Source organism: Crotalus tigris, unplaced genomic scaffold (genome assembly GCF_016545835.1).
Source record: "Crotalus tigris isolate CLP2741 ecotype Arizona unplaced genomic scaffold, ASM1654583v1 scf7180000017710.2780689, whole genome shotgun sequence".
Lineage (NCBI taxonomy): Eukaryota > Metazoa > Chordata > Lepidosauria > Squamata > Viperidae > Crotalus > Crotalus tigris.
In genome coordinates this window covers 551,009-561,555 of record NW_024096582.1, presented here as the reverse complement: position 1 = coordinate 561,555, position 10,547 = coordinate 551,009, and the positions used below count along the sequence as shown (strand labels likewise).

General features: G+C 45.1%; 1 protein-coding gene across 1 annotated transcript; it reads left to right on the top strand.

Annotated features, from left to right (window-relative positions):
* Positions 1–290: 290 nt before the first annotated feature.
* On the top strand, positions 291–3,881 carry FZD8 (frizzled class receptor 8). Its single transcript, XM_039338593.1, is given in 2 exon segments — positions 291–2,944; positions 2,946–3,881. Coding segments are annotated over 2 exon segments (2,067 nt in total). The 5' UTR covers positions 291–1,174; the 3' UTR covers positions 3,243–3,881.
* The last annotated feature ends 6,666 nt before the right edge of the window (positions 3,882–10,547 follow it).

Here is a 10,547-nt window from a genome sequence, read left to right as displayed (position 1 = left end):
AGGTAACCCTAAGCAATTTGAAAGGAAAAAAGGAAATATTATCATTAAAACAATATGCCTTATATCTTGCATCCAATCATAATTGTTTGGGGATTTTGGGGGGGATGATTTATATGTTAATATCATTTTTACATTAATATTGTCAGGCACTGAGTTTTCTTGGGAGTCGGGCAGCCTTAAAAATCCATTTAATAAAAAAAAAAAACCCTGCTTTCTCGGGTGTTTTGATCCAGCCTATCAGAAATCCAAAATATTCAGAAATAAAACACGGAAGGGAGGAAAGAAGAGAAGCAAAAGCGGGAGGGGATGCTTAGTTTAGTGATATGCCTAAAAGTTAAAACTTTACAAAAGGTCCTCACACTCAGGACACAAAACGGAGAGTGAAATGATTGAAATAACTCTCGGGAGCCCAGGTGCCATACGTCTTTATTCGTTTATTTGAGAACTTACCTGCCCAAGTGTCAAGTGAGTCATTTACACCTGAAGAGTAAAGAAAACGCTCACTCACACGCAGCCCACGCCGTGAATCTTAAAGGGCCAGAAGCGATCGGCTTGTGGCCAATCCTGGGACCCAGACCGATCCACCTTAAGCGAAAGGGCTTAGTCGGGGTCCAAGATCTCCGCCCGGAGCCCTCGTGATAGGTAGCTGGGACAGGCGGGGCGGGGCCTGGCTTCCTCTGCTTTAAATATCCCGAGAGCGCGTCCACCGCTGCTGGAGCTGAAGAGAATCAGAAGTTGGTCGAACGGGGGGGAAACGGCGGCGCCGTTGCCGCCGCGTCTGCCGTCCTCCTCATCGTCGTCGTTTACCGAGCTTTTCAGGTGCACCGCTTCTTCCGCAACCGCCTCGAAGGGCAACCGAGCTTCCTCGGGGCGCTTTTGCCAAACCGGTCTGGCGGAGGGACCCCCTGGGGAGCTGCATCTTCGGGGCTCTCGGCCACCTTGACCCGGCGCGGCTGAAGGAAAGTTGAGAAGACCCAGGCAGAGCCGAAGCAGCCTCTGCCGTCCTCGCAGCAGCTGCAGCAAGCGCCGCGTCTCGCATCCCAGCTCGGCGACCGAGGAGAGATGAGCTTCAGGAAGCCGGGAGCGTAGCTGCCCAGCGCAATAGCAGCCGAGGAGCCGACGCCACTTCGATCAGTCACCTCCTGGGTCGAAGGGTGGACTTACTTAGCCGAGCATGGAGCCTCGCTCTTACCTGTTGACCGTGGCTTTTCTGCCGCTCTTCCTGTCTGCTTGGTCGCCCCTGCAAAAGCAACCTAACGCCGCAGCCGCGGCGGCAGCGGCAGCAGCGGCCGGCTCTTCGTCTGCCAAGGAGCTCTCCTGCCAGGAGATCACGGTGCCACTGTGCAAAGGCATCGGCTACAACTACACTTACATGCCCAATCAGTTCAACCACGATACGCAGGACGAGGCGGGGCTGGAGGTCCACCAGTTCTGGCCCCTAGTGGAGATCCAGTGTTCTGCGGACCTGCGCTTTTTCCTGTGCAGCATGTACACGCCCATCTGTCTGGAGAACTACAAGAAGCCACTGCCGCCCTGCCGCAGCGTGTGCGAGCGGGCCAAGGCCGGCTGCGCGCCCCTCATGCGCCAGTACGGCTTCGCCTGGCCGGACCGCATGCGCTGCGACCGGCTGCCCGAGCAAGGCAACCCGGACATGCTCTGTATGGACTACAACCACACCGATCTCGCGACCGCCGCGCCACAGCCCCAACCCAAGCCGCCGCACCGAAAGCCGGCAGGAGGCGGGACGGGCAGGGGCTCCGGGGCTGTGGTGCCGCCCCCGTCCGCCGCGGACCCCCCACTCCGCAAGAGCCGCCCTCCAACCCCCTGCGAGCCGGGTTGCCAGTGCCGGGCGCCGATGGTGTCGGTGTCTAGCGAGCGCCACCCGCTTTACAACCGGGTCAAGACGGGCCAGATCGTCAATTGCGCCCTGCCGTGCCACAACCCCTACTTCAGCCCGGACGAGCGCGCATTCACCGCCTTTTGGATCGGCCTGTGGTCCATCCTGTGCTTCATCTCCACCTTCGCCACCGTCTCCACCTTCCTCATCGACATGGAGCGCTTCAAGTACCCGGAGCGACCCATCATCTTCTTGGCCGCCTGCTATCTCTTCGTCTCGCTGGGCTATTTGGTGCGTCTGGTCGCTGGCCACGAAAAAGTGGCTTGCAGCGGCGGAGCGGCAGCGGCGGCGGCGGCGGCGGCTGGAGCGGGAGCAGGACCCGCGGGCCCCGCTGGAGGCGCTGCGGGAGCGGCCGCTGCCGCGGTGGGCGGTCGCGGAGCAGCCGGCGGAGCTGCGGAGCTACAGCCTGACTTGGCGGTGGCTGAGCACGTGCGGTACGAGAGCACGGGTCCGGCTCTGTGCACCATAGTCTTCCTTTTGGTCTACTTCTTTGGCATGGCCAGCTCCATCTGGTGGGTTATCCTGTCCCTCACCTGGTTCCTGGCGGCGGGCATGAAGTGGGGCAACGAGGCTATAGCGAGCTATGCTCAGTACTTCCACCTGGCGGCTTGGTTACTGCCCAGCATCAAGTCTATTGCCGTCCTGGCGCTCAGTTCTGTGGATGGAGATCCTGTGGCTGGAATCTGCTACGTGGGCAACCAAAGCCTGGAGAACCTGCGAGGCTTTGTGCTGGCCCCTCTGCTTATCTACCTGGCCATTGGCTCCATGTTCCTGCTGGCTGGGTTTGTCTCGCTCTTTCGGATCCGGAGTGTCATCAAACAGCAAGGGGGCCCCACCAAGACGCACAAGCTGGAGAAGCTCATGATCCGCCTGGGCCTCTTCACCGTGCTCTACACGGTGCCTGCTGCCAGCGTGGTGGCTTGTCTTTTCTATGAGCAGCACAATCGCCCCCACTGGGAAGCCACCCACAACTGCCCCTGCCTGCGGGACCAACAGCCTGACCAGGCCCGCCGACCAGACTATGCGGTCTTTATGCTCAAGTACTTGTATGTGCCTGGTGGTGGGCATCACCTCGGGAGTATGGGTCTGGTCTGGAAAGACGCTGGAGTCCTGGAAGGCCCTCTGCACCCGCTGCTGCTGGGCCAGCAAAGGGACGGCAGTGGCCGTTGCAGGGAGTATTGGAGCCAGGGGGGGAGGGGGCAGCATAGGGGCTGCTGCTGCTGTGGGAGGACTGGGGGGTGGAGGGGGGTCTATGTACAGTGATGTCAGCACTGGTTTGACTTGGAGGTCTGGCACTGCCAGCTCGGTTTCTTACCCCAAACAAATGCCTTTGTCCCAGGTGTAAAATCTGGAATTGGAACGGAGGAATGCCGCCCATCTCTTCTTAAGAAGAAACTTCCCTCTAGGAGCAGGACAGTTCCAGAGGCCCAAGTGCCGGGCCTATTGTCCTCTTCCTCCATTCCTTGTTAGTCAATCCTTCCCATGCTGAAGCTGCATGTTTCTGTGTTGTTGGTATAGGAATTTTCTGAAGACAAGGATTGCCTTACTTGCCTTCAGCCAGCACAAGCCCTTTTTGCCCAGTAGGACTTCTCTGCTCTTTCTCCATCCCTCAAAGTCTTGGTCCAATGTGAAGGGATATCTAATTAACCTGCAGGGGTGGAAGAGTCCCTCAAGAACCCCCCCCCTTTTTTTAATGCCAACAACCACAAAAACTGGCAGATGCCTTAAAATCATGTGTTCAAACCATGTCTTAATTGTACACCCTCCCCCCAGTAAATACGGGTTTATTATGTTAAAGGATGTATTTATATAATTATTTGGTACCTGTACAAAATGTGTAAAATATGTATATATTCCAAATGCTATACAGACTGTAAATTTCTTTTGTTTAAAGAAAAAAAGTTTAGAGGCTTACCACCACCGCTCTTGCCTAAGAGCAAAAGTTTGAGTATTATATTTTGTCAATAAAATCATGTCAAATGATTTGCTTGGGAGGGGTGATTCCCCCTTGTTGGCTGTCCCAGTTGTTCTTAATTCTTGGCTTGAGAAATACTGAGGCTCAAATGTTCCCTCGGAGCTCTGCTCAAATAAATGCACTGAGATATTTCAGTAGAATCCACAGAGGAGTTTTCAGAACTTGATCAACAGAGTCCAGCCATCCACATTCTTGGCTATTGGCAATGTTGGTTGGAAAATGGTAGTTGCTAGAGTCTCAAAATACATAGTCAAGAATTCTTGACCCCTTTGAAATTAACTGGACAAGAGGGATCTTTGGTGGTCTCTGAGTTTAGTTGTTTCTTTGCAGATGTTCCATTAGCCAAACTAGGTTACATCATCAGTGTTGATTTCAACACTGAACTGCCAATATTCTCCTTTGTTGGTAACTGGAGTCCAGAAGAAGTTATAGTGCAATGGCTTTTGATCACATCATATTGCAAAAGGGACAGGACTACATCTCTCAAGGTGTTAATTCTAAGTGGTGGGCTAATTATTTATCATCAAGTCAATGTCACTCCTAGCAACCATATTTCCTCCCATGTTGATCTGCCTCTAATCCAGATGAAATGACCTGCAAGTATTTCCTAGGCTGGGTTCTCCATATATTGGGAGATATGCTAGAATTCCCAGTTGGCATCTTGCCTGGGAATGAAGCTTATATGGAGTGAAGGCTTGGGTCTATTCAGGAACTTTTGCTTTGTCATGCAGTAATCTGAGCAAAAGCATTTCTGTCCCACAAGTTTATTGTGACACTGCAATGTGGGAGAATTGTGTTATCCTTTTCATGGGTTGCCATTGCTTGCTTGCACTTGCTGTTCAGTAGGCTAAAGCTGGGAGTTAAAAGTTGTTTTTATGATGGAAGAATAAGCTGAGAACTGTGGAGGCTTTTATTTATGGATTCTGCAAATGTGTTTAGGGGGTCGCATGATTTTCCATTGACATCAAATGGTCTGGGAAGAAGGTCCCCTGATCAAGGCGAGCATTAATTGATTGAAGTGGGAAGCTGTAGAATTAGCAGACTGCTTCACAACAATTGAACTTTTTACCTGTCTACCCCAATAACTCAGAGCATCTCTTTTAAACAGAACTAAATGAATAAGGTTTCTATAGGAATCTTGTGCCTTTGGAGACAATCAAAAAAAACCCACAAAACTTTGATCTCTTGTCTGTAAATGTCTTGTATAGCGGGTTTGGGAGTTTCTTTCTTTAGAAAATTCTTTCTATGGCCCAATTTCTCTTATAGACCAATTTACCACCATGGAGCTTCAAAAGTTCTTCAATTAAAAGAATGTAAGGCACTTTTTTTTTAAAAAAAGGGAGACTTGTAACAGTTAGTGAATCCAGAGAAAAAGAACAGCCTTTTAACCAACTTTTTCCTAGCTTTGTTAATCAGACTAAAGACATGTAGGGCCAAGGTTAGGGTATTATGGGGAGGGATGGGATGAGAGAGAAATTTCTAAATGCTCTACAGGTGGTCTATGGTCTACTTAGAATTGCTCCTGTTTAAAGCATTTTCTGCAGACCAATTATATTTCTGAATTCTTCACTCACACTAACTGCTGCTTCATGGACAAAGCTGCTATGAACCAGGCTTTTTGTTTTTGTTTTGCTTTGCTTAAATAAGCTTTTAAGGTTCTGAAGCCCTGCCATTCTTGACACATATGTTTTAAACTCTAGTTTGAAGTGTAGAAAGTCTGCAGTTTTGTGTTGCCTTGAATGCCTGGTGGTTGCTGAGGTAGAAAAACACGAGCTAGGTGAGCAGCTTACAGACAGGGACAGACCCCGTTAGTAGTCTGTCAGGAGCTGGAGTGCCAGTTTGCTTAATATGGTAGAGTTAGAAATTGGATAAGGGGGAATATGGAGCGGTAGAGATCACAGAGAAGGAGAACTTGCCAACCTCACAATGCCTACTGAACTTCAGAAACTTCTGGAACTGTTTCCCAGGACTCTTAGCCATCATGCCAATGATGAGGGCTGTTTGCATTTAAATCTGCAAAGTCTGGAAGCCAGCATTTCTCCATCTCTGCTCTAAATTAGGATATTAATGAAGGGGTAATTCTAGTGCTTTTAACATCAAGAGGTGGCAAGTCTTAACTGTTTCAAGCTAAGCAGGGTTGGGCTTGATATTTTTATATCAAGAATGCAAATTAAAAGCTACCTAAATTCATTGATTAAGATGGGAGGCCATAAAAATTGAACAAAGAGATGGGGAAGTAAGTAATCCATTATTGCTGCTGAGAAATGACATACATCTATTAATATATTGGGAGTTGACAACCAAGGATGCCCCCCCCTCCTTTTCCTCCTCCTCTAGAACATGGAACAAAATAAACCTAAGGAGCTTTGAAATCATGAATTATTATTTTTTGTCTGACCCAAACACATTTTTTTAAAAAAAACCTGCAGTACTGAAGGAGAATCAAGTGGGAAGTTAATTTCCTCTTTCTGTGCTTTTCAAGACTTTTTGTGTTTGTTTCCTTTTTATCTCTTGTGATTTCAGCTGTTGAAGCAGGACAAAACCTGCTGCAATAAAATCCGCAGAATCAGCAAAAGACAAGTGAGATGGCAGAAGGGAGGCTGTTTTGACTTGTCAAGGGAATAATTAGCCTAAAGGTTATGTTTTATAGGTTTATAGAACTACTTTGCCAAAAATTGTTTTCAATATTTTTAGTGCACAATGTAGAATTAGGCAAGAAGTTCAGATCCTGGAAAATAACATTTTTGGTCAGACCCTGAAATGTTCACAAATGTTGTTCTTAGGATGGCTGTTGTGTTTGTGTGTTTATTATCCCTTTTCTTTCACATAGAGGAAAGAATACAAATGAAACTGGAAGAATTATCATAAAGTGCAATCGATTGCTGATAATAAAATAATAAAATTAAGATTCTCCCATGTTGCTCAAAAGGAATTGGGCTGGTTCATTAGGAACAGAAGGTTCAAATAATAGTTAAAAGCAGCACTTTTTAAAAAAAAAAAAAAATCCAATACATGGGCAATTGTATACTAAATATGGGAAAAAACATTTTGAAAGGTTAGGGCTGATTGCCACCTACTGGCCAAAAAGTAAATTAACAATTCTAAGCAAACTAGAATTTGTTTCCATCTTTAATAGTTTAATTTTACTAATCAAAACTATATACGCTTACTTTGAATGGGGCATTAGATTTCTTTGGCTTAGAGATTGAGAACTTTAGGGACTACTGTACTTAGCACCTCCACATGGAAACATCCACATGGAAACAAGTGTCTGGGTTTTATTTTTGTGCAAGAGGAATTTCCTACATTTGTGTCATTTTAGAGTAGGAGGGGTAGGAGGATGGCAGGTGTCTAGTATCAGATAATCTCTTGTGATTATCTGGGTGTATTTTGCTATGCCCAGGTGCTGTGCCTCACCAGGGAATCCCAAGGTCTGCATTTGCCAGCTGTTATAGGTATTAATTTTATATCACAATCTCTAGGGAGGATTTTGTATCTCAGTAGGATTGAAGCAGTTCTGTGCTTCATGTATACAGTAGAGTTTACATGTAGGTAATTAAAGGACTGTACATCCAGTACAATCCTCATACTTCTTTGACTTCAACTCCCATATCTCAGGTAATATAGGCTGATATATTCTGGCAGAAAAGTATATCAGTCATGAGCCAGTTCATAAAGGGGACCCTCTCTTCTGGAGGGACATGGGGATTCTGTGCTCCAGACGTTGCCAAGTTCACAATGTTCCCCTCCAGTGGCCATTTGGCTGGATCTCCTAAGAGTTGAATGAAGTTCAGCAGCATCTAGAGAGCTACAGGTTCCTTACTCTTCATTTAAGACTTTAAGAAGTAAAAATGACTTCCAAAATCATAGGAGAATTTTGACATTATACTGCTTGATATTACACCAGTATGGTGTAGAGTGGTGGCTAAAGTATCAGGCTAGAAACTGGGAGATGGTGAGTTCTAGTCCCACCTTAGGCACAAAGCCAGCAAATGACCTTGGAGACAGGGCATTTTTTTTTCACTCCTAGGAAGACAGGCGATGGCAAACCACTTCCAAAAAACATTGCAAAGAAAACAGAGAATTGTCCAGGCTATTGTAAGTGGCAATACCCTGACTCAAAAGTTATTAGACAAACACACACAAAAATATTAAAAACTATTGAGCTAATACCTCACATGCCTCAAATATTGAACAGCTTATAACACTTTTCAGTTTGCTGGTTTTGTACATATATACGTTCTCTAAAAATTAAAATAAGAGTGCCTTCCATCTTTTCATCTTCAAACTTCAAAGGACACTTCTTGTGCTAGAGAGACAGAAACTGCAGATGTTTTTCCCAGGAGAGTAGTCCCTTGTGCTAAATGAAGAATTTGCTAATTGATATTTTGTCTCTGTTGCCAGCATTCTTTGGCCTTGACTATACTCCTTAAATTCCAATGGGACAGACCCACAAATGAAGACCCTAGTTTTAAGTAGGGATAACTGCAAACAGAAACCATGCAGCCAAGTGCTTTTTTGAATATGGCCAATGTTTCCATGTTTATAATAAAAAAAAAGTGCAATGTTTTCCTTTAACCTATTTGTAAAACATCACATCTACGTATGGGTATTCCATTGAATGTATAAACACTGGCAAGTTGTAGTTTAAAATTTTAAAACTCACGCATACCATGCGTATTTAGTAAAAATTAGAGATAGCAACTTTATGAACTAACACGTCCATATCTTTCTTTTTATCTTCTCAAATCAATAACATCTTCATTTCAGGACGAATGACATTCAATTTATAATCCAGAAAGTTCTGGATACGTTCTTTTACCCACCCCCCCTCCCTCCCTCCTTCCCTCCCTCCCTCCCACTCTCTCTCTCTCTCTCTCTCTCTCTCTCTCTCTCTCTCTCTCTCTCTCTCTCTCTCTGTGTGTGTGTGTGTGTGTGTGTGTGTGTGTGTGTGTGTCCTCCAGACTTTGGTTCTCATATCTATATCAGAAGATCCACACCACAATGGAAGCAAACCAAATTAGGAAAGACTGTTCTGTAACAATCTGTAACCTCCATAAAGTATTTGAAAATGGCATTATATTGCTCCTAAATGTTCCCCTTTCTCTCCACATTAACCATCACTTCAGGGTTTTCTCAGTAGATATCGCTACTAGTAGACATCACTACAAGTATTCAAGATCCTTGATACCTTTAGACCTTCATAAATTGACCAGTCACAAATACTATGTGGTGCAGATGGGAACGGAGTGCCATAAAGAAGAATCTGATCAAACCTAGTTCTGAAGATAAGAGTCATCATGGCCTAGGCTAGGGTGTGGAGTTAAGATATCAGACTAGGACCTGAGATCTGTAACCAGAAAACTTTCTGGATTGTTTTGGGCCAGCTGTTATCTTCCAGTTCAAGCTATACTGTGTAGCAGAACATCAGAGGAAGCAATGCTACTTTCAGTTCTGGAAAGAAAACTAGGCTCTGAATCAAGTAGGAACAAATAATAAGCAGCAGAAGGAGGTGATCAGTTGTGCAATGGAAGAATAGAATGGAATGGAATGGAATGGAATGGAAAGGAACGGAATGGAATAGAATATAGAATAGACCTTGGAGGTCTTCTAGTCAAGCAGGAGAACCTATAAAATCTGAGACAAGTAACTGTCCAGTATCTTCTTTAAAATCTCCAGTAATAGAGTGCCCACAATTTCTGGAGGCAAGCTGTTCCACTGGTTAATTGTCCTCACTGTTAGGAACTTTCTCATTAATTCCAGGTTGCTTCTCTCTTTGATCAGTTTCCAACCATTGTTTCTTGTCCTGCCTTCTGGTGCTTTGGAAAATAATGTGGTTCCCTCTTCTTTGTGGCAACCCCTCAAATACTGGAACACTGCTACCATGTGATCCCTATTCCTTCTCTTCTTTAGACTAGCCAAACCCAAATTCTGCAGCCATTCTTTGTATGTTTTAGTCTCCAGGCCTTGGACCATCTTAGTTGCTCTTCTCTGAATTTTTTTTCCAAACTCTCAACATCTTTTTTGTAATATGGTGATTAAAATTGGCTGCAGGATTCCAGGTGTGGTCTTACTAGGATTTTATAAAGCAGTACTAATACTTCATGTGATTTTGATTCTATGCCTCTGTTTATACAACCCAGGATTGTATTAGCTTTTTTTGGCTGCTGCTGCACACTGCTGGAAAAAGCACTAGAAAAAGCGTAACCTCAAGGTTCAAGAAGTGTTAACCTTGACAATGTAACATCAGCCAGGTCCAAAATGTACCACCAGGGTGAGACAGAATCCTGTACTACAATTTTCTTGATCTTCCAGGTTTTTTTTTTTTTAGTTGATAAAGGACAAAAGGAAAACTGTTTGCAATGCCCTCTGCTGGCAGAAGAAATAAAATGGACTAGTTAGTAGATATTCTGACTTTATTTTAGTTAGTATTTATTAAGAATGTCTTCAGACAATGAAATGAAATACAATGAAATACAAATAGCAATAAATAAAAGTAAAAAGAGAGGGGAACTTGAAAGAAATAAAAAGGGGAAAAACAACTTCAAGAATATGTGAATGACTTCTATCCTTCTTTTCCCTAGATAATTAAAATCTTATTATCTTCCCCACCTCTTAGGTATTACACAAACCGCTTCTGCCCCTCATTTAATCCATGTTTTTCTTAATCAGTAT